Raw genomic sequence first — 24,938 nt, forward strand, 5'->3', positions numbered from 1 at the left:
AATTTTCCTCTTGGATATTTAATTTTTATCAAAAGTAGCCTACAGTGTAATCCCTTGCACATATTTTCTTAGGATGAATAATAAGCATTATTTTGTTGGAGGTCCTTTGAACAATTTCATCAATTCACAAACTGTAGGGGGGGGGGCAAGATGTATTTTCTAAAATTCAAAGGCTCAATTTTATTGTTTTGAATTTTTCACTGAAAATACAAAAAAAGGTATTGCTTGATAAAGGAAACAAAAAAGCTGTTTAAAAAAAAAATTTAGGGGACATCTCCCTCCATAGACTTTTAAGCTGGTGCTTTCGCCCCTATCTCCCCTTGTGTAGGTAATTTATTTAAATGAAATGAAAATATATAATGGCTCTTAATATTTAAAACTATTAATTAAAGGTTTTACCTATTATTATATGTTTCTTATTTCATTTTAATTGTAGGCTAAATGGAACAAAAAACGTAGCCTAACAAATTGGTTTCTCTTGTTTTAGGCATTGTGGAACAAAGCAGCGTAGTTACTCAAGAATTTAGAGATGAGACTAGAAGATTATTACATCAGTATTACCCCATTGAGGTGGACCCTCATATGACACCTAAAGAGAAAATTCCTTTAATGCTAGAGTGGTATAATGGCGCGCATGAAGCCTTGAAAAAATGTGATATCTACAAGAAGGATTTTGAAACTATGGTTCAAGAAGCGGATATACATTTCAGGTATAAGCCAGACAAAATAAACTTTAGCGTCATAATTTTCTGGTTTCTCATTGGTTGTTACATCAGCCAATCAACCGGTACCAGTCGGAAAGGCTCGCGCTCCTGTCTCGGGCTTTTGTTGTTTTGTTTTTTTGTTTTTTTGCTGGGTTGACTCAAATATGGTCGAGGCCCAGGTCAAAGAGTATGAATAACTTATAAGAATGGAAACTGGCGCTGGTTTTGACAAAAAAAAAAACTATCAACACCATCTAGTGTCTGGCGACACTTGGTATTTTTTCAACTTTGTAATCGTTATTTTGTCAGGAACTGAGATCAGACACTTAATACTAATCTAATTTTACCAATTACACTAAAGACACATATTACCAATTTAATCTATTTTGCCGAAGACACATTGATTACTCTTATTAATAAACTGAAAAAATGCCAATTGTCGCGCTTTCCAAAATTCCTGATTCATATTGTAGCTTCCGTTACCTTTCCTATCTCCGACCTTTTAGGCGTAGTATGTGTCTATTCAGCGCGGATTTAACTTTGGAAGTACTTCCAAGTTCATTGTATCCCACCTTCCAATTCCAGTTTTGTTCCATTTCTCCAATTCTCCATCTCTTCACTGTTGCTGTCCAGCAGCCATGTGAAGTGTGATCAAAGGCTGTGGTTCATATTCTTCAGTGATGTTCCAGCCTTGACTGCTCCATCTGCCATCCTATTACCCTTGATCCCAGAATATACTGGGACCACATCAGAATAATTTGGCATCCTTTGGTTGCTAGATAGTTCAGTGCTTCATAGCAATTCACTTCACTTCTTTGGTGATTATACTGTGAAGAGCCTTATGACATGCTTGGTTATCTGTCAGAATACATGCTTTTCTACCTGCATAATCTTTTTATATCAGTGTTCTTGCTGCTCGTTCTATTCCAAACATTTCAGCTTTGAACCCTGTAGCATAAGTCCCCAGATGTTTGCTAATTGCTCCTTCATCCAGATCGGGTGTAATAAGGTATAATAGATTGCCAGTTTCAGACTTTCCTTCAAACGGCGAACATTCCGTCAAGCAAACTATCGCGTCTCTTTTGTGAAGGAACTCCATCTCCTGCTCTATTTCTCTCCTATCCTTCATGGCAATCTGGAATTGCCTCTTGAATTTTATTACTGGGATGATGTTATCGTTAGACATCATCAACAACTCACATTTAATCATCATCGGCTTGCAGATATCTACGTGGCTGTCAATTTCTTAAATTTCTATTGACCCATAATCCACAGTCTAACACCAATTTTGTTGCTTCTTCCTCTAAAAAAATTCAACGTTTTGAAGTCCTGGTATTAGCTCCATGGATACCGTGTATTAGCTCCGTGGATCAATTTCTTAAATCTCCATTGACCAATAATCCACAGTCTAACACCAATTTTGCTGCTTCTTCCTCAAAAAAAATTAAAATTTTTGAAGTCCTGGTATTAGCTCCATGGATACCGTGTATTAGATCCGTGGAGCAATTTCTTAAATCTCCATTGACCCATAATCCACAGTCTAACACCAATTTTGCTGCTTCTTCCTCAAAAAAAATTCAACGTTTTGAAGTCCTGGTATTAGCTCCGTGGATACCGTGTATTAGCTCCGTGGATCAATTTTTTAAATCTCCATTGACCAATAATCCACAGTCTAACACCAATTTTGCTGCTTCTTCCTCTAAAAAATTCAACGTTTTGAAGTCCTGGTATTAGCTCCGTGGATACCGTGTATTAGCTCCGTGGATCAATTTCTTAAATCTCCATTGACCAATAATCCACAGTCTAACACCAATTTTGTTGCTTCTTCCTCAAAAAAAATTCAACGTTTTGAAGTCCTGGTATTAGCTCCATGGATACCGTGTATTAGCTCCGTGGATCAATTTTTTAAATCTCCATTGACCAATAATCCACAGTCTAACACCAATTTTGCTGCTTCTTCCTCTAAAAAAATTCAACGTTTTGAAGTCCTGGTATTAGCTCCGTGGATACCGTGTATTAGCTCCGTGGATCAATTTCTTAAATCTCCATTGACCCATAATCCACAGTCTAACACCAATTTTGCTGTTTCTTCCTCTAAAAAAAATTCAACGTTTTGAAGTCCTGGTATTGGCTCCGTGGATGCCGTGTATTAGCTCCGTGGATCAATTTCTTAAATCTCCATTGACCAATAATCCACAGTCTAACACCAATTTTGCTGCTTCTTCCTCAAAAAAAATTCAAAGTTTTGAAGTCCTGGTATTAGCTCCGTGGATACCGTGTATTAGCTCCGTGGATCAATTTTTTAAATCTCCATTGACCAATAATCCACAGTCTAACACCAATTTTGCTGCTTCTTCCTCTAAAAAAAATTCAATGTTTTGAAGTCCTGGTATTAGCTCCGTGGATACCGTGTATTAGCTCCGTGGATCAATTTCTTAAATCTCCATTGACCAATAATCCACAGTCTAACACCAATTTTGCTGCTTCTTCCTCAAAAAAAATTCAACGTTTTGAAGTCCTGGTATTAGCTCCGTGGATACCGTGTATTAGCTCCGTGGATCAATTTCTTAAATCTCCATTGACCAATAATCCACAGTCTAACACCAATTTTGCTGCTTCTTCCTCTAAAAAAAATTCAATGTTTTGAAGTCCTGGTATTAGCTCCGTGGATACCGTGGTCGTTCCATGGTATTCTGAGGCATTTATTAGCTACGCTAGCCTTGGAACTCTTATTAAAGGGATACTATAGCTTTTGATCTGAGACAATTGACCAATGCCACTGCTCCATATGACTGAATCGGTCTTACTAAAGTTTTATATATTACATGGAGTTTTCCTTCCCACCATCCGTTAGCACTGGATAAAAGAAGCTTTGGCTTTCCATGTTTTTCTTTCAGTGAGCTTTCCAATTTATCTGACGGTCTTGTATAATTTCAAGGTCTTTCACCTCTATTTTCGGAGAAATCGGGTGCATACATCTTTAGAGTAACAGGTTACGGACTCTGTACCCTTTCTGACCACTTTGAAGAGGGAGGGGGGGGCAGAACATCTCATTTTTTTTAATGCAGTCAATTTCAGGTTGTTTGTTTTGATAAAATTTACATAACGGGTGTCTTTTACATACAGGCTAAGCCGCGCACTGGTTTAGCCTTCACAGTGAAGGGGATGGAAAGTTTATGCTTGGATTACAGGGTTTAGGTGTCTCAGCGAAGATTTTTTTAAACTCACATTTTTCATATTGCTCCTTGTTGTTCTCTCCCCCCCCCCCCCCCCTCATGCAGGTACGTTTTTACGTCCCATTGGTCCATCTAATGAAGATCGACTGCCCCTATTTTAGATCATATTTAGAGTATGCTGGTCTAAAAGGGCATTTGAGTTGAAGTTATGGACAGTCTAACCATTTCGCAAAAATTTAGAAATTTACTCTTGGTATTATTTGCCATGGTCCAGAAATTCCATATTTTGAACTATTATTAAATATGATTTAATTTCGCTGGAGCGAAGCTGAGTATGGATGTAAAAAAAAATGCCTAGATGACCTAAAAAAAATGCCTGATGTTGTAGATGTTAAAAACAATGCCTGTAAACACCGTGATATCCTTCCCTCAAATTTTATCCCCAAACTACCTTCAAGGGTTGCAGTGGGGCCAGTCTAAAAGCTTACATATATAAACATCAAACGTATGCAATACGAAACAACGTTTATCCTGACTTTTTTATACGAATACAATGTTACCCTTTATAAAATTTAAAGAATACAGAAATGAACTTTGCAGTCCCAACGGGCGATGCTGATCTCCTTTTCATGGTCCTTCAACCAGGAAGTGCAATGGAGGGCTATAGGCCAATCATCCTGTGCTTTCGCACATCCTTGCTATTTAGCTATCCAAGATTTCTCCTGGTACCCATTTAGGGTCGACTGTGACTGAGCTTACAGAGTCGCACCACTGACCCTCATTCCAAACCGAATAACTCCTGACACCAGGACTCAAACCCCACTCCTCACGGACAAACAATTTTAAGTCTAGCGTGCCAACCACTCGGCTAGGACGGCTTTAATAAACTTTGTATTTTATAGCTTTTTTACTCGTAGTTAGCTGAATTAGCTGATGATGTGTATTTATGGCGCAAGTCATGGCCAAGGTGTGTGGCGCAAAATGGCGCAAAGGCAATGGCCACGAAAGTAGTTTTTTAGAATAAATTGATTAGGTTTCATTGGAAGTATTTATAAGATAGTAGAGCGAAACTTAACTGTTTTTTCCATCTATCCTTTTATTGCATTTGAATAGAGCCGTACCCAGAATTTCGACTCGAGGGGACGGGTAAGCTTCGAAATTTTTCCTAAAGGTTTGACATTTTCTAATTAAAGAGCCAGAAAGTAAGTTCTCATATTTTGAGGGAAGTCTTTTGAGCTCCCCTCCCCCTAGTCCGCTACCCTTGGGCATAGAATTGGTAATTTTTCTCTTATTTCCTTCTTAAAAATATCTTTTTTCCCTCTCTCTCTCGTACCTCTCCACCTGTCTTTTTGCTTGACTATTTTTTTGTCGATCTTCTTTATCTTCTAAAGTTCATTCAGTAATAGAATAATAAGTTTGTTCTTGATACATATCTCTATTAGCCCATATTTCTTTGCCTATATTAGCCCCTTTTTTTTAGTTTATATTAACCTATGTTTGAATATTTTTGTAGATATGACATACGGGCTTTCTTTCCTTCAATTTTTGTCGCTCATTCCTCCCACCCCTCTTTCTTTCTATCTCTGTATCTTCCTTTGCCCCAAATTTTTCTTCCTCCTATATCCGTGTCTCTCCCTTTCTCATCCTCTTTCTCGATTTTAGTCTCCTTTTCTTGCTCTTCATCTTTTGCAAAGTATTCCCATAACTGTGAAAACTCATCGTAGTTGAGTTTTAACAATTATTTGTTTAATAATTTTTCACTTTTCAGAGATGGACTGGACATATTCGTTGATTTGACATTCAGGATGAATATACCTTTTCTTGTCTTTTCTGCTGGCACTGGAGACATAATAGATGCATGTCTAGCTCAATACGACCTCAAACGGCCGAACGTTCATACTATTAGTAATTTTGCCACTTTTGCACCAGATGGGAAGCTGATTGGTAAGTAATTGTTACAGTAATTGGTGAGTTGCTAACTAATGGGTAAGTATCACTAATGGGTAAGCTACACATGGATCTAAGTAATTTGAAAAACTAAATGAAGAGTCGCTTTTTCTTTTTCAATGAAAAAATAAAATTTACATAAAATAAAATTTAATACAATTTTAATATAATTATATAATATATAAAATAAATATCAATAATAATATATTATATAATTATAAACTAAAATTTTAAATAAAATAAAAAAATTAAATTTGCTATAAAAAAAATAAAAAAAATTTTGCATGCTGACCAATGGTCGGCGTTGCGCAGGTGTAAGTTGCGTGTTGCCCAGTAAAAATCTCCTGATTCAATGCCTTTGGCCGGGTGTGCTATGCGAGGTTTGCGGCAAATCACCAGACGGTTCCCGTGGTTTTTCCCCCAGATTTGTCCAGGTACCCATTTAGAGCTGGGTCGATTCTGGCTGAGCTTACAGGGTCGCACCATTGATCCCTGTTCCAAACCAAATAATCGGTGACACAAGGAATCGAACCCCTGACCTCTGGATTTCAAGTCCGGAGCGCTAACTAATCTTTTGCTATTGCATTAAAGAATTTTCTCCACTAAGCTATCTGCCACATCAAGGAATCTTGGTATAAATTCTATGGCTATACAAAAACTGCGTTGTGTCATTTCATAAGCGTTTTAATTAGCGAAGATAAGGAAATTACAGAGAAATAGAATTTTCTTATAAAGAATACTGTGACTCAAAATTTATACTTTCTTTTGGCTTGCTTTTAAAACGAATCGAGTTTAAAAAAGGCGGAGTTACTTGCCTCACTGGAAATTGTATTTCTTTGTCAGTTTAGATTTGCTGCTCAACATTAATTTGTCTGGTTTTTAATGGACAGGGTAATTTTTTTCTCCATAAATGAATGTCATTGGCTTGCGAAAATACGTCACAAAAATGAACCAATGGGATCAGAGCATACTTCTTACTATGGAAACATGGAAGGGTAACCCGTCTTTTTCTCTGTGGTTGATAATCTTCATGTATTGAAACAAATTCCACGCTTTCTGTCAGCGTCCAGGCGACAAAGCGGCTGTGACATTTAAAAGTGTGACATATACCATTTGGTAAAAAATGAGCTACGTAAGTTTCGTGGGTAAACTCAGCACGAGGAATCGAATGGTGTAGTCAGAATTGTCCTATCTTGTACCATTACGAAGATAAAAAAGAGACGCAGACCAGTTTTGACATAAGAGGACTATCTTATGGAGCTGTAATGGCATCTGTCTTCTTTTTTGTTAAGGAAAAAGGAAACATACGCCAAAAATAGATTAATTTTGAATTCGCTCATGATACTTTGAAAGAAGAGGATTATCTCATCCATATGAAAAAAGGAGACATATGGCATAAAAAGGAATAATTTTGAATTCGCTCCGAATATTTAAATTTAATTTATACCATTGAGACGAGCATAAAAAGTGGGTTTTTAGAATATGTTCCCTTTATCTCCATTAATCTCATCCTTCAGAGCGACCACAGCCGACAAATTTTGTCCGTTTTTTTTTTTTTTTTGTTCTCCTGAAAAGTTTCAAAAATGGCGTATGTCGAACTTTTAATTAGCACAGCCGAAGGTGATGCGTTTCTTAGGGGTCAGGGGTCAGTTGGTACGTAAAACAGTCTAAAGAGCATGAGCAACTGATTAGAGAAAACTCAAGTTCGTCCTTGAGAAAAAACATCACTTGATGCCATCCGTTGCTTCCTAGTAAAATCATTATTTTAATTTAAATCATGACAAAGACCATACTGACTTTTCGTCATGCAAACAATGAAGATGACGTCATGCAAACAATGAAGATGACGTCATGCAAACAATGAAACATTTCTGAAGAAATGTTTTAAAGTCAGTGAATTGCAGAAGAAAACTGCTTGAATATTTTGGCTACTTAGCCGAACATTCAATATTCGCCATCAGCAAAACGGAAAGTGGAACAAATTTGAAATAAATTTCCTTGCTTTTAACATTCTTTTTTTCTTGTTTTCCATAATTTTACTATAAGTTGAATTTTATCTATATTCCGCTTTTTCGTTTACTAAGAATGGCTAATAAAGGTGACTAAAGACGACTGAACTTGGAAAATCTCCAAGGGCCCAACATTCTGTAGCATTAAAACATTTAGTACGGAGTAAATAAAGAGGTAAAGGGATGCGACTCGGAACTCCCTTGAAAAATTGCTGCTCACCTCGACCCCTTCCATGCCCCACTGGGTAGTGTGGAGCAAAGTTTAGTTTTTAAGCTGTTTTAGTTGGGTACGTTGTGAGGTAAGGTGCTATGCGAGATTCATAATACATGGGGATATATCTAGAACTTAACCTTATTAAATACTGCTTTCCTTCACTTTGTGAAAGAAAGTCAGCTCCGATATCCAAAATTTTTCTGATTTCCTGGAAATTTTTTATTCAATTTGTTTCTATTATTGCCCCCCTCCCCCCCCCCCCATAAAAAAATTATATGCAAGACAAGGGGCCTCTTTTGGGCACTTCTGTAGCTACAAATTCATTGTGGGTAGGGATGATGTGAGTCGAAACTCTCCCAAGAAAGTTCATCCCCTTTAGTCCTCCAAATAAGAACTGGAGAGCAAAGGTATTCTTTGGCTGTTCTTGTTTGGTACTTAATAAGGTACTAAGCAAGTCTCAAATACATATGGTTGAAAATGTTGAGTATAGGCTAATTACGTACAATTCTTATTAATTTCGTGAACTAAAGACTCAGAAAACTCCGAATTACAAAAATTCTTGATTTTTCGACACTTCTTATTCAAATCATCGCATGTATTTTTTCTTAATTATTGCACTCCCCTTCCGAAGGAAATTTCTGCGTATGAAACAGTACATCTTTTATTCACATTAATATGTACGAAACTGTATTTGAGTTGTGAAGTTGTGACTTGAAACTTTCTCAAATAAGGGCTACTCAGTTCAGGCCCTTTAATGCTCCTATTAGGTAGTAGAGAACAAAGACTGATCTGTTTCAGTTTGTCGTGTATCAAGGAATTTGTAAATTTTAATGATGATAATAATTAATAAAGATAATAATTAAAGAGTAATTAATAAATTTTATAATGAATATTACAAGTTTTAACCTGATTTTATCGATATTATTCTTTCTTGAATTTGTCCTTTACCAATACTTAAAACTTAACTTAAAAAACTTTTTCGCATGCTAACCAATGGTCTGCGTTGCGCAGGTACCGATCTCCTGATTCGATGCCTTCGGCCGGGAGTGCAATGTGTGGTTGGGGGCAAATCATCCAACGCTTCCCGTTTTAAAATAACGTATTGTTGCTCTGCTTTCGTTGCCATGGTCTTAAGCCCTTCTTGTTCCAGGCTATGAAAAAACGCTCATTCATATGTTCAACAAGAATGAACACGCCATTGCTGCCTCCTCCTATTTTGGTGATATCAAACACCGGAGCAATGTCATAGTTATGGGTGATGCATTAGGTGATGCTGATATGGGTGAAGGTGTTCATCAACCAGGAACAATACTGAAAATAGGCTTTTTGAATGATAAGGTAATAAAAATTGTGAACGATAAAGTAATTAAAGGTAATAAAGGTAATTAAAAATTACTTTCAATTTTTTTACCTTTTAATTATAATAACCTTTAAAACCACCTAAAATGATAATTAAACAAGATAATTAGATAATTAAGGTAATAAAAGTATATAAAGTAAATCAGGTAGTTGGGAATGATAAGGTAATTAAGATTCATACTAAACCGTACAAAACTGGAAATAGGGCTTTGCAAACTAAACGGAAAATACGTATGTTATGGACTGAAAATAGCCTAGTGGAAATTTCTACATGCTCAATATATGGCCGTGGAACACATGCATTGTTAAACTGCTAAACTGACTGTATATTGAAAATTGCTTAGGGAATTGCTAAATTGACTGTTTATTGAACAATAAACTATACGAAAAACTTGGTTCGATCCCACTTTCTAAGGCTATTGTGAAAGAAAATATTTGTTCGTTAGGGCATAGTTTAAGGATGAAGGATGAAAGAATGCTCTTGCTCACCAATCTGTTGCCAAATGAAAAGCAGGTTCCCTCTTAAGAGGGGGGGGGGGATTTGTCATAAGATAGGATTAAAAGAAATTGTAACTTAATGGCAGACTGTAAATACAAAAAATAATATTTATTATTCCAGCAGAAACACGTACAACAAATATGTATGACATGACAGTCAGCAAAAACAAAACGTTCAACATCGAATGCCAAGATTTTTGGCAAGGCTCAAATGGCAAGGATTTATCAAGGCTCTAAGACAAAAAATGCAGCGATAAAGGAAAAAAAAAAAAAAAAAAATGAAAATAAAAAAGATATACTAAAAAAGAAAATAATAGACGGCCACCCATCATTAAATACCCATCGAAACCTAAGCTAGACCAAAGTGCACTGCCGGTAACTGCTTTTTAAGACCTACGTATGATTGTAAGCTCTTCAGAGGTCGCCGTGAAGAAGCACAGTTAGCGCTTTATGGTCCCGCTGGCGTAGGATGAACTAAGTCTAAGTAAGATTATAGGCACTACTATACATAATTGTATAGTATGCAGGTCTCAGCTCAGCTCCTAAGCACATTCGCCGGTGCATCCCTAAAGCAACTCAGCGTGTCCCCAGGCAGCGGATAAGGGAACATTCTCTAGATAGGGATGATACCCTTGAATATCAAATAAGAGCGCGTGGACTAGAGGAAGGGGGGCAGTCTCCATGGGTCTTAAATAGCTGATTTACCCTTGCCTGGGGGATAAATACAGACAAAGATGGAGGTGAGCCCCTCTGATAGCAATCTTTCTGAGCTAAAGAACGTGTGGATACGTCCCGAAGATAAAACTTACCTCCGGCAATGGAATAAATTACTTGGGGAAGCCGTCAAGCCAATTGGAATGATCCTCCCTGGTAGGCTAACTGCAAAGAGCGGAAAACACACTTAAAAGTGTCAACGGTCCCGGCTAGAAGCAGAGAGGAACGGCTTACCATCGCTTCGAAAGTCAGTCAAGAAACTTGTCTCGTAATGAGATCACAAACTAGGGCTACCGCGTTCGGGGAAACGAAAGAATAAGCTACCGCGTTCGGAAAACTGACGGACAAGGTACTGCATCCGGGGCTGCCCTAATATTGACAACCAACAACGAAACTCATCTGAACAACGATTTTGTCTACCAAAATTTACAACCGGAATAGGAATATCAAACCTTCGGACGCTTGCAAAGCCAAAAAGGAAGGACAAGCTCTCCACGAAGCAAACCAATACAAGTGGGTACCGCTGCTCTCTCAGAGGCGCAATTGCCATGTACCAGCGCAGGACAGATAGGCGATGCAGCCCTCTTGCTCTCTGGCAGAATATATGGAACGCACTGACAAGGAATCGGCTTTTTACTTGCGAAAACAGAAAGAAAATATGGGTTTGAAGGATTTGGCCCCCCCCAGAAACAAACTGGCCCCCCCCCCCCCGAAACAAATTCCTGTGTACGTGCCTGAGTAGCATGGCTATATATTAGACAGTGAAGCTTGTCTTTGGTCGTAAATTGGCTGGAGATAAGGTATGGATTACTCAGTGTGTTACTGAAATATGCAGCGAATAACAAACTCTCCGAAACAGGTAAGATCGGGAAAATAAGGATAGATTCAAACAACCCCAGCGCTAGGTGGAGAAGAAAACCCACCAGGCACTTAAAAACATGATAACAGAAGAATTTCAATAGTGCGAAGACGACCTCCAAATGGGTTAATCATACCTCATGTTCAAACGTGGTAAAGATCTAACAAATAGCAAAGTTACGAAGTGCCTGTATTTTTTGGATAAAAATGGGCCGAAAATTACCACTCGTGCCGGAGTCCACGATTGTTAGAAAGAACATTTTCAGAAAAAGCTTATTCTCACAGTAAACCCAAACCTTCAAGTCTTTCAGAATTTTCTAGCTCAAAGAATGAGGAACCACCCCTAAGGTCAAATGCAGAAGTTGCCCTAAAATTCCTTAAATCTAATAAAGCACCGGAATAGGCAGCATTCAAGTAGAATTGCTCAAAGTAAAATCTGATACTATCATTGATTTATACCATAGAATAGTAACAGCTGCTTGGAAAATAAGTAGTATTTATATATATATATATATAGGGGTAAATAAGGACTACCCCTAGTCCTTGCCAACATCTTTCATAGTCCACTTGCACAAGAAAGGATACAAAAGTAATTGTGACAATTACTGACCTTTTTTACTTACTTGTTAACTCGCTAAAGCACTCACGAAGATACTGCTAGATCACATAAGGAACGTGACAATATATATGATACCTGAGTATGAAGTTGCACTCCAACGGAACTAACCCACCATAGATCAAATCTTATCATCAAATAAATTATGAAGCAGTATTTGGAATTTGGCCAAAAGTATACAAACTGTTCATCGACTTTAAGCAAGCCTTTTATCTGATGTGGCAAGATGGTCTCTGCTATATTTTGGCTTCATATCCTTGATTAAAAAAAAGTAATATTAAAAAGCAAATATAAAAGAGTAATAATAAAAGACGACTTTCTTTAGTTTTCCGAAGTCTAAACTTGTAAATGATTGCAGTCTTAGGCAAAAATCGGCTTTTATTCCCAGTATATTCACTTGGCTAGATAATTCATTTTCCTGTTCTTTCTTAGGCTTTGAAAGAACAAGCAAGTCTTGAAATGTCATACGACATTTCAAACGTTGGGTTTCAATCTTCCAAAATATAGGAAACGTTTTATTTCCAGCAGAAAATTGTATTATCAAAATATTAACGAGGACAGTGAAGAAATACATAAAATCCGAAAGACAGTCAATTGAAGACTTCAGTAGTGTTTTATTTTTCAAAACAAGAAGAAAAACACACACTTCCCTGGTTTTCCATGACCTGCGCATGACCACCCTGAGAAAAACACAAATTATTCCTTAAAGCTGTGATCTATTTAGATCCTTTTTGTGGCCAGATATATCAACAGGCCAGTTTTAAGAAAAAAAAACTATGGAACCGATTTCTAAGAAAATTTTGTTAACACACATACACAATTGTTAATCGTTTAATTTATTTAAAAGACATATAATTCTAAGAATAAGATGGTTTGTTGGTCGGTGTAAGGGATTCCTTCCATACAGCATTATATGTTCGCCGTTCATTTTCAGATGGTAGCAGAACTTTAAGCTACGTTGTCTTTTTTTCAAAATTTGATTTCAAAAGAAATTAACTTTTATTTTTAAAAACAAGAATAGAAATACCCACTTCCCTGGTTTTCAATGACCTGAACCCTAGGCCGTACCCAGCGGATGGGTTATGGGGGTTTGAACCCCTCCCAAAATGTTTATTTCAATCGCAGGAGCGTAACAAAAATGGATATAAACAAATTTTGTATGCGTTTTTTGAGGTTTTTCTGTGTAACCCCCCCCCCCCCTAAAAAAATCTTTGAGTAAAACCCCCTCCGAAAAAAATATCCTGGGTACGGCCTTGCCTGAGCCTATAAAAAAAATCACTTTTTTGTTTATATATCGATTTGGCAACTTCATCTAACTAAAATTTTCTGTTTGAGATTTGGTGTCCTTCCCAGGCTACGCGAGGTGGGGAAAAATTTTTGGCATTGTGCGATGGTGGAGGGTAGGATGTTCTTAGTCTCAATATCCTATTTTGCTCATTCGGCTTTTATTTTAAGGGACGTGAAGGATCCAAAAGTATGAAAGTTGCTGACTCGGTAAGTTGAAATTGCAGAGGAAAGGGAGTCCATGTTATTGGTTGCAAATGGAGGGTGCCTTTAAGTGGTGTTGTAAATTTTTCTTTTGCTTACGGTTTCTCCGTATGTCCATGCTTTGTGATAGTCCTGCCATCTATTTTAAAGAAAGATTGGAAGTTTATGGCTGTCATTGTTTTTTGTTTTTGTTTTTTATTCTAGAGTAAATTTATACAGTTCGGAAAGCTCTAGATCGGGTATTGTTGCCAACATCAACAAATCTGAATGCCGTTTATGGAAAAATCCCAAAGCACCAAGATCATCAAAATAAAAACTGTTTTACCCCACAGGTTCATCTTAGATATATTCTTACCTGAAAGCCAAGATTTTCTAAAAAAAAAAATTATTGGTTGTGTGAAAACTATGTAACCCAGAATTTTTAAGGTTGCTCTCGCATTTTTGTAAATGTAGACCCATTAGACCGTGTGAATGAATAAGCAAATTTAGTTTGTTGAATTTTACAGCCCTCGTCGATCTTAAAGATCTGTCGATTCCCTAAGACAACTTCACCTTCTCAGGATAGCTTACCTTCTTAAGATTATTGGTACCATATGTTTTTAGCTTATTCTTTGTCGGTTATTTTCAGTTTATGACCTGGTAATAACGAAAATTAAATAAGTATATTTTTGTTGCTGAAAAGTGAATTCCTAATTTTCCCTAAATTTTCACGACGTATATGGTTTTGTAAGTTTCAATTAACCGAGAAAGTCTAAAATTTCGTTTTCGCTGTGCTTACCGCGTAAGGTGTGAGTCTGCAAGTTCAGCCTCCGTGAATCTAGCATACTTATGGCTAAGCAAATTCACGGACATGAGGAACTTAGTAGTCAAGAGCCAACGTTAATCTAGTGAGATACAGATAGACGCCCTTTTATTGATCTGCATGCACAAAAGTGTCCTTTGATTTATTGTAACATCCTCCTCAACGTCCCCTGTGACTTTCAACCAAATACCCTTTGACACTCTTGTTATATTGCAGATATGACCCTCCTATGACCTAGATACACATGGTTTCTTTTAACTAAGTTCACAATCCCCCTCAACATTCCCTGAGAATTTCAACTTAATACCCTTAGGCGTTCCTGAGGTATTGCATATAAACCATTTTGACAACCTTCATGCACGTAGTGTTTTGACATAGATTTTCCTGAGATATTACAGATACGGTATTTTGACTGTCTGGATGCACATAGAGCTAAATTTATGCCAAAAACATTTCAACATTTGTCTTAATTTTGACGCACTTACGTATAGATCTTTTGTCAATTTCTTCGTCAGTGGAGCGCGTAGCAGCAGATTGTAGAGTCATTTCAAAGTAGACTTGAAGCTTTCTGGAGCTTGTCTTGACAAGATTCTTCTGCTAGCCAATTAGTTTCATTTTTAGTTTGATCTACTTTGGATTCAAAAGATGTTATGGATATTTTTTTCTTTTTTATTCAAATTTGAGATCCGGTCTTTATTTTCTAGTCTGTACCTTGCTTTTTTTCAGGATATTCAAAATTTTTTTTTTTTTTTTCAAAATGGGATATATCGCCTTTCCTCACTCGTAGAAATAATTATAAAATTGAGTTTTCATCCTTTCAGAAGGATTTTTACAAATTTTTAATGTCTAAAAAAGATTATTTGTACGAACAGCTGATTATTCGTTACAGTCAAAAAATAATGCGAAAACATTTAAAAATTTTCCGCTTTCCTATAAATCTCAACTTAATAAAGATGTGCGTTACAGACAAGTTTTTTTCTAACATTGGAAATAAACACGTTGGAAATAAAAACGTTTATTTCCAAAAATATTTCCAAAATACGCACTCACTGGTAAGTAGACTTAAGCTCTTATTTGGATTTCGCGTCACTTACGTTTATGCTTTGCTACAAAAAAGCTCAACACAGCAGCAACAAAATGAGCAATTAATATATTTTGAGAACAAATTTTTAAATGTTTCCTAGAAAAACTTTCATGCTTGATCAGAGCTTGTATCCATTCTATATTTTTAATTGTTGAATAGTTTGCTCTTGATGATCTTGGTAACCTCCTCCAAGTCGATGAATCTGATGGCTTTTACACCAGCCTAGTGCGAAATCACTTCACAAATAACAACACCTAAAATTAAATTTTAAGGTAACTGAAGACAAGTTAAAGAAATTGTCGCTATTTTATTGCGCCTACATTAACGTGATGTTTTTTGAATTTCCGCTGCCGTGTCGTGTTTATTTTGGAAGCACTCATAACCAGCGTTTGCAACGCTTTGAGATAAGTTGTAAAGAAATTGAGTGAAAATTCGAAATTGTCCGGTTTTTCATAAAACTTACACTGTAAAGCAATGTTGTTTTTTTCTTTACGGCAACCGAACCGTGTTTATTTCAAAACATTCTTGACTAAAAAAGTTTTTTTTTCCATTGCTGCAGCGGAACCATGCTAATTTAAAAAATACTCTTTACTACAAGTGCTTGTTAGTCATACTGCAGCCAAATCGGTGTTTGTTTTAAAAATACTTCTGACTCAAAAATGTTTTTAATCTTTAAAACGATTGAATCATTAAACGATTCAATCAATATTTTCCCCCAGTTTAATTTAAGGCAGCCCGTCCGCATTTCGAATGAGAATCGAGGTTGCAGGCAGGCAAAATCTATTGCTAAGCAAAGAATATTTGTCCAATCCAATTGGTGAATTGTCTTTCATTAATTCTGGCTGAGTTTTTTTATTCAGTGTATTTTCTCTTCTTGTAGAGTTCACTTCAAAAGGTTAGATTTTGTCTTTTTTTTCACCTTGTCGAAATATTAGCTTGTTTTCGTTTTCATACATTGCTACTGGCTGACAAAATCTTCGTTTTGTTTCATCTATTTGATTTTATTTTTCATTTTTTTTTCATACGTTTATCGATCTGTCTATCTGCCTATCTATCAATCAGTCGTTTTATGTATCTATCTATTTTCTTGTGACCTAACTTTTAAACAGTATACGTATCTCCCCCTCCTCGACAAGGCGTGGATTTTTCTTAGGGATTAGCGAGTTGTATTTGTTGTGTTTTTTGTTTAGGAATTCATCTTGTGAATTGTCAAGGAGATTCTGCTCCTTTTTCAAAATTTTACCAGTCGGGGAATAGAAGTAAATTTTCTACTTTGAAAAGAAACAAAAGCAAGCTGAACATTTAACCATGGAAACGCTTCTATTTTCATTGCGAGACATCTGAGCTAAATCGTTTCTGAATAGTGTATATTTCTGGATTGTATTTTCTCCCTGGATTCCCAGTCATATAGCCTTGCAAGGGGGGGGGGGGCGGATTTGGTGTTTGATGTTAGATTTTTTTTTATTAATAAATCTTATCGTTTGAAGCGAATGTGGCTTCTGAAAGAGATTAAATAAAAAAAACAAGTTTTTTTAACTGAAAGTAAGGAACGACGTTAAAACTTAAAACGAACAGAAATTATTCCGTGTATGAAAGGGGCTGTCCCCTCCTCAACGCCTCGCTCTTTACGCTAAAGTTTTTTTATTGTTTAAAAAAATTGAGTTGTGAGAAAGTCAAACTTTATCGTAAAGAGCGAGGCTTTGAAGAGGGGACAGCCCCCTTCATATACGGAATAATTTCTGTTCGTTTTAAGTTTTAACGTCGTTCCTTACTTTCAGTTAAAAAAACTTGTTTTTTTTATTTAATTTTTGAACGTTTTTGAATTAATGCAGGTTTTTATTTTGGCTCACCGTACATGAATAATTAAAACAAAATTTGCATATTATATTTGGTTAAATGGCTTTCTCGAAACTTGTTTAATTTTATTTACGAACGTTTTTATTAGTAATAAATATACGTAACTTAGAATTAACTTACGTAACGAACTTCTATATTCATAAATTTTTAACACGTACATTAGGGGGTTCGCCCCCTAGTCAATACCCTGCTCTTTAAACTTTTAAACTATAGTTCGAATTTTTTTTTCAGTTCTTTAAAAATGACCTCTTAATCACAATCAGTTGATCAGTTGAAAAACTTGTTTTTTTTTATTTAATTCCTGATCTTTTCTTTAATAATGCTGGGAAATCCGGCGCCCCCTTCATAGCAATGTCCCTTCCCCCATGAAAACTTCCTTCATGGAAAGATCCTTCCATATAGCCCCCGACACTCTCCTTCCCCCACCTACCAGAAAAAATCTCCTCTGAAAAAGTCTGTATACTTCCCAATAACCAATACTATATGTTAACATTGAGTAAAGTTCATAACTTTCAGCCCTCCCCCTGGGGACTTTGGGGGATCAAGTCATCCTAAAAGACATTTTTATCATATTTTCGACCATGCTGAACAAAATGGCTATCTCAAAATTTTGATCGGGTGACTTTGGGAAAAAAATGAGCGTGGGAGGGGGCCTAGTTGCCCTCCATTTTTTTTGGTCAATTAAAAAGGGCAATCTAAATTTTATTTTCCTTTCCAATGAGCCCTCCCACTATTTTCTAGGACAACTGGGTTGAAACGTACATCCCTGGTAAAAAAAAAAAAAAAAAAAAAAAAAATAAACCCGTCTTCGTAAAGTTTCTTCTGGTAAAAAATGGAAAGTACCCAGTCTTTGCTTTTAGGAGCTTGAAACCTGTACAGTAAATCGCTATGTAGCACTGTACCCGATGGTGTGATTTCCTTTAAGGCTCCCTGACTTTTAGGGGTCTTTCCCCCTTTTTTCGAAAATCAGCCAAATTTTCTCAGGCACGTAACTTTTGATGGGTAGGATTAAACTTGATAAAACTTATATATTTGAAATCAGCATTAAAATCTGATTCTTTTGATATATCTATTGGTATCAAAATCCCGTTTTTTAGGGTTTCGGTTACCATTGAGCCGGGTCGCTCCTTACTTACAGTTCGTTACCACGAACTGTTTGATTAAGTAAAAAAATAGGTTTTTTCAATTGAAAGTAAGGAGCAACATTAAAACTTACAACCAACCGAAATTATTCCGTGTTAGAAAGGGTTAGCCCCTCCTCAATATCTTGCTCTTCCCACTAAAGTTATCAGCACTTTAAAAAAAGATTCTCTTTCTAATTAAACGGCCCTTGTGCTTCAGGGTTGCTCTTAAAAAAATAGGACAAACAATGAAGCTTTAGCTCAAAGAGCAAGGTATTGAGGAGGGGGTGACCCCTTTATATGCGGAATAATTTCTATTCGGTTTGTGTTTAATGTTGCTCCTTACTTTCAGTTGAAAAAAGTTGTTTTTTTTTATTTAGTTTCTGATCGTTTTTCAAATAATACCGATAAATCTGGCTCAACCTCCATGAAAAATTCTTTCTCTTCACGGGAAATTCCTCCTTGGGAAGTTCCTCTCATGTAAAATATACACCTTCCCCTCGTAAAATTTCTTGCGGAAGTTTCACACTGAAAAATTCTCCTTCGCACATTTTCATTTGGACAACACTTTAAGTTCTAATCGTTATCACTCCAGAAGATCTCACTTTCGTGGAGACTATTTCCTGGAAATCCAAACACGCAGAAAATATCCCCCGGAACATCTCCACATGCAAAAGTGAGTAGGCAAAGACAAAGTGAGACAAATAAAAAGAATTTCGTATAAAAATTCTGTCAAACCTCCTCAGCGTAAAGTTTCCCCTGGAAAGTTCATCCCCGGAAATTTCCCTCCACACGGAAATTTATCTTCTTGGAAACCTATCGCAGGTACAAAATCTCCCCCTTCTTTCGATAAAGGTCTGCATACTTCCCAGTAACAAATATTATACGTAAAGAATGAGCAAATTTTAAATTTTTAAGACCTATCCTCAGGGGCTGGGGGGGGGGGTGTGAAGTCATGTTATTTCTAAAGATATGATTTTGGACTTTTCAACTAGGCTAAACTAAATGGCTATCTGAAAATTTTGATCCGACGATTTTGGGGGAAAACGGTGCGTGGGAGAGGGGCTAAGTGCCCACGAATCTATTTGGTCGCTGAACAAGGGTATTAGCACTTTAAATTTTCGTCCAAATGAGTCCTCTACCGATGTTCTAGGACCATTGTTGATACGATCACCTCTGAAAAAAAATCATTGAAACCTCTACAGTGTGGATCTCTCATACGCTGAATCTGATGGTGTAATTTTCATTAAGATTCCTTGACGTTTAGGGGAGGGGTCCCGCTTTTTCAGAAATCTGGCAAATTTTCTCAGGCTCGTAGCCTTTTATGGGTAACTAAGCTTAATGAATCATATATATTTGAAATTAGCATAATAAGCTGATTCTTTTGATATATTTATTGATATTAAAATTCCGCTTTTTAGAGTTTCGGTTACTATTGAGCCGTGTTGCTTCTTCCTTACAGTTCGTTACCACAAATTGTTTAATATTTTCGTTTGATCTTCGTTAACGAGATTTTTCAGTTCGATTTATGTTTATTTATATTTCGATATGATTATTTAATTTAATTTTCGTTTATTGGTTAAGTGAAATCTCTTCTTAATTTTTTTTTTCTGTTCAGTTTTTTTTTTCTAATCCATATGAAAGGATATTCTGTTGGCTGATACTGGAAGTTAATATTACCAAAATCACGAAACTAAAGATATTCTTATTCCTGTTCCCAAAATAAAAATTTTAAGAACGTTGGGAAAAATAAAATCAACCTTTTTATTTTTATACACTAAGCTTTTCCCGGAGAAAAATTTGGGCAAAAAAACTAAAAAAAAACTTAAAAAAATTCCCATTCCCGAAACGTTTAACCGTTTTTTTCCGCCATGAATAATTGACAAATTAAACGAGTAAACGCATTAGTGACCTTTCTTCTGGCAAAAAAAAATACAAAATTCCGCATTTTTGCAGATAGGAGCCTGAAACCTCTACAGTATGGTTCTCTGGTACGCTGAATCTGATGGTGTGATTTTTACACCAACTTAAGATTCCTTTACGTTTAGGGGATGTTTCCCCGCTTTTTCGAAAATCTGGTAAATTTTCTCTGGTTTGTAGCCTTATATGGGTAAAACTAAGCTTAATGAATCATATATATTTGGAATTATCATGATAAGCCGATTCTTTTGATACATACATTGATATTCAAATTCCACTTTTTAGAATCTTGGTTATTATTGAGGCGCGTTGCTTCTTACTTACAGTTTGTTACTACCAACTGTTAAATATTTTCGATTGATCTATGTTAAAGAGATTTTTCAGTTGATTTATGCTCATTAATATTTCTACATATTTCTACATGATTTTTCTATATTTCTATATTTCTATATTTCTACGTGATTTCTGCATATTTCTACATGATTATTTAACCGGAAGACAAAATTGACTCTCCAATCATTTTATATAATGATATATAATTAAATGAAATTTTTTTACAGCATGAGTAATTGAAAATTAAACGATTGGGTGAAACTAAGTCATTTAAAAGCTTTTTTTCAGTACAGAGGTTTGTGGATTTAGGCCTACATCATTAGCAGGGCCAGTGAATTTGCCTAAATGGCTACCCCAGGTTAATTTTGGTTATCCTAGGCTAATTTTCCTTAGCTTGTAAAGGGGTATTAGTTGTGTTTTGGGCCCGCCGTGCCCTGGCATTCGGCAGGCTTTTATAGATGGATTCTTATGGTCGCTTGTTTATAAACGCAGGCAATTTGAGCCTTTTCTTGATGCCAAGACGTCCAAATTGACCTTAAATTAGAAGTAATGCTTTTGTAAAATTACATCTTTTTTACTGGACTTTTAACTTTTGCCTCCGCTTGTCTTTTGTCATTATGGAAGACATATCGCCGAACCTTTGTTTCTTTTAATTGTTCAGATGGTGGGACAAAAGTTTGTTTTCCTTCCAACGATTTAAATGACGTTTCTTTTAATTATTCAGGTGGTGGGACAAAAACCTCTTCTTTTGTCTCGGCTTGTCTTTTGTCATTATGAAAAAAATATCGCTGACCCTTTGTTCCGTTAAATTGTTCAGGTGGTGGGACAGAAGTTTCTTCTTCTTCCAACGATTTATCTAGTCCATACTTTTGATTTTCAAAGGTATGGTAGGCATTGATGACCTTATCCATGTCAAAATCCAATCGCCATCGCTATTATTTTCCTTTTTTTTGGTTCGTTTTACCTCGGCTTGTCCATTATGAAATATATATCGCCGAACCCTTTTATTTTTAAACTAAGGTATGGTAGGTATTGATGGCCTTATCCATGTCAAAATCCCAGACCCAATTATCATTGCTCTCCTTTTCAATTTTGACACGTTTTTATTCTCGCTGTCCAGGTTGATTTTCATTGAATTGCTCACATGTTCAGTGTCGCGAGTCTTCTTACCGCGTGTGGGTTTGCTCTTAATTTTCATTTTTGACTCTTTCACATGTTCGTTGTCGCATGTCTTCTAACCGCGTGTGTCTTTGCTCTTCATTTTCATTTTTGGTACTCCGCCCCTTTTCTTCTAACCGCGCGTGTCTTTACTCTTCATTTTCATTTTTGACACACTCAATTGTCGTTCTCGCGTATCTTCTTACCGCCCGTGTCTTTGCTCTTCATTTTCGTTTTTGATCCGTTTTTGGATTTTGATTATTTCAGACAATTTAGCAATGGGCCTTGCTTTAGCTACCCGTATTGGTGTTGTCGCAATTGATGGGCCAGGTTGTCGATTTTCACATCTTATCACGTTTCATAGTGCAGGTGTGGGTTCCAAAGAGTCATCATCATTTATAGTAACTGCAACTGCAAATTTTCGTTTTTTGGCCTTCCAACAGACATTACATTATATAAAAAAGTGATGCGTTGGAAACTCAAGAATCTTATTTATGCTAGGCATAACATCATATGAGAAAATGCTTATATGATGTTATATATGATGTCATAAGAAATGCTTATATGATGTTCTAACATAGTACATGACGTCATTTGCAAAAAACAAAATTAAGGCTCTAAACAAAATGTCTCAGACTTCCGACCTATCTCGATCGTTTTTTTTATGAAGAAGAGATGCTAAAATGCAATGAAGAAGAGATGCTAAATACGATGAAGATACTGACAACCCACCCCAGGCCAAAAACCAAACTCGTTCTTTCCTACAACAGTCATATTAGTTAGATGGGGAAGAATCATATATTCAGTTAATTTATTTGTATTACAAGAAATAGTAATGGGCCGATATGAAGAGCAATCAGCAGGAGATTTTCTCCGTTTTAATATTGAACTTATAGTGCCACACAAAAAACTCTCAGGAACACACATACACAGATGCGCATACACAGATGCCACACAAAAAACTCTCAGGAGCACACATACACAGATACATGTATACAGATTCCACACAGAAAACTCTCAGGAACACACATAAACAGATGCCACACAAACAACTCTCAGGAACACACATACACAGATGCCACACAAAAATTCTCAGGAACACACATACACAGATGCATATACACAGATGCCACACAAAAAACTCTCAGGAGCACACATACACAGATACATATATACAGATTCCACACAGAAAACTCTCAGGAACACACATACACAGATGCATGTGTGATGCATTAGGCTACCATTTGTCACTATTTTATTCGTGCCACACAAAAAAACTCTCAGGAGCACACATACACAGATACATATATACAGATTCCACACAGAAAACTCTCAGGAACACACATACACAGATGCATGTGTGATGCATTAGGCTACCATTTGTCACTATTTTATTCGTTCGACCATTCTGCGAGTCAAACGTTCGTTTTCTGTATGGTCCTGTTTTTCTTTTCCCGTTTTATTTATGCTTCGTCCTTTTTGAGTTTTGGCTTTTCATATAAATAATGATGGCTTTTCAAATAAATAATGGGTTCTAAATAATTGGGTTAAACAATTAACGATGGATTTTAAATAAATAAATAAACTTAAAAAAAACACTAAATTAGTACTTGCTACCATTAATATTAGTACATGCTAATTTGATAAATAAGTATATATGTCACCGTGAATGCCGTGAATTAATATCGACATTCACTGGAGAACGTTTGAAATACCTTTCTTTCTCCTTCGATTTAGTCAATTTTGCTAGTCAACTTTTCCAGTTTTATGCAAGGTTTGATGGTGGCAGGTTAGGTTAGGTTTTTAACCCATTTCTGAGATTTGTATCTTAATTTAACCTAACTTTAACTTTTACCATCCGAGCTTACATCTAATGGTAAAAGACTGAAAAAGCTGATTCGCAAAGCTAATTGAATCCAAGCAGAAAAAAAGGAATTTTGGACATTCACCGGTGAACGTCGACGTTAACCAGATTTCAGACATTCACAGTAACATATAATCTACATACTAATATCACACTACCATTAATCAAATGAGGTTCGGCTTTCTGGCTTTTTAGTGCCTTTAAATGTCAAATATAAATTTTAAAAACTAATCTGGTTTTAAGAAGTCTGGGAATATTGTGATGAGCTTACGAAAACACGTCGCAGATGTAAACCAATGAAATTAAGGTACAATTCCTACTGTGGAATTATAGGAAAGTAATTTCTCTATTTTTCTTATGCTTAATAAAAGGTAATATATACATATTGAAAATGCCTAAAAAAGGAAGTATTTTGTTGCTTTTTTTAAATCATTTCAAACGTAGTCTATTGGAGATGAAAAAAAAAATTCTTTTTTAGATTGAAGAAAGATTGCCAATATTTCTTGAAGCATTTGACCTTGTTTTGACTGATGACCAGACATTCAATATACCGCTGGAGATCTTGAGTACTGTCACGTCTGATTAGTTTTTCTATTTATTTATTGTCATCATGGCCCACCATTATTGTATACAGTAATCTAATGATTATGTGTATACGATTTGTATTTTTTTTCTCAATAAAACCTTTCAGGAGAATTTATAAGGTCTATATACGTGTTTCTAATTTATATATGCATGTCGCCATTGTACAATAAAAAAGCAAGCGTAAATTTTGCACCATATATTAATAAAACCTATTGGGAAGGTTTAAAGGTCTAAATTAATAAAACTTATAGGAAAGGTTATAAAGCTATAGGAAAGTATTCTCTCTTTATCTCTTCGATGGTACATCGAATTTTTTTTTTTTTTTTTTTTGTTTTTTTTTTTGTCTGGAAGTTGACGCACGTAACATAAGCAGGGTTGCTACAATGTCAAAAATAAAATCAATTAAATCACGAAGGAAAAAAGTCACTAAATGCGCGAAAAAATCACTAAGTTTATGATGAAACCAGTTTTTTTTTCTTGAAAGCGTTAGAAAAGAAGTTTCAATCGTTTATGTCCTTAGAATGAGTTTAAGGCAATTTTCCTAAAGAAAAAGGAGGCATTCTGCATAGAGAAAAATAAACACGTACTTGTTGATGATGGTAATGCTGTCATGGGCAAAGAGCAATGTTAT

At 35.9% G+C, this 24,938-nt stretch overlaps 1 protein-coding gene across 1 annotated transcript in view; it reads left to right on the plus strand.

Moving 5' to 3' along the window:
- Positions 1 to 24,429, plus strand: part of LOC148945672 (cytosolic 5'-nucleotidase 3-like) — an 81,456-nt gene extending 57,027 nt beyond the window's left edge. The window contains exons 3-7 of the mRNA XM_089097485.1: positions 488 to 710; positions 5,649 to 5,824; positions 9,201 to 9,388; positions 13,551 to 13,589; positions 24,201 to 24,429. Of these exons, the coding sequence (XP_088953611.1) occupies positions 488 to 710; positions 5,649 to 5,824; positions 9,201 to 9,388; positions 13,551 to 13,589; positions 24,201 to 24,308 (734 nt within the window). The 3' untranslated portion in view covers positions 24,309 to 24,429. The remainder of the gene's footprint in view (positions 1 to 487; positions 711 to 5,648; positions 5,825 to 9,200; positions 9,389 to 13,550; positions 13,590 to 24,200) is intronic.
- The last annotated feature ends 509 nt before the right edge of the window (positions 24,430 to 24,938 follow it).

The sequence above is a fragment of the Artemia sp. Qi Xiang Cuo genome, chromosome 12, assembly GCF_049724085.1.
Source record: "Artemia sp. Qi Xiang Cuo chromosome 12, ASM4972408v1, whole genome shotgun sequence".
Taxonomy (NCBI): Eukaryota; Metazoa; Arthropoda; class Branchiopoda; order Anostraca; family Artemiidae; genus Artemia; species Artemia sp. Qi Xiang Cuo.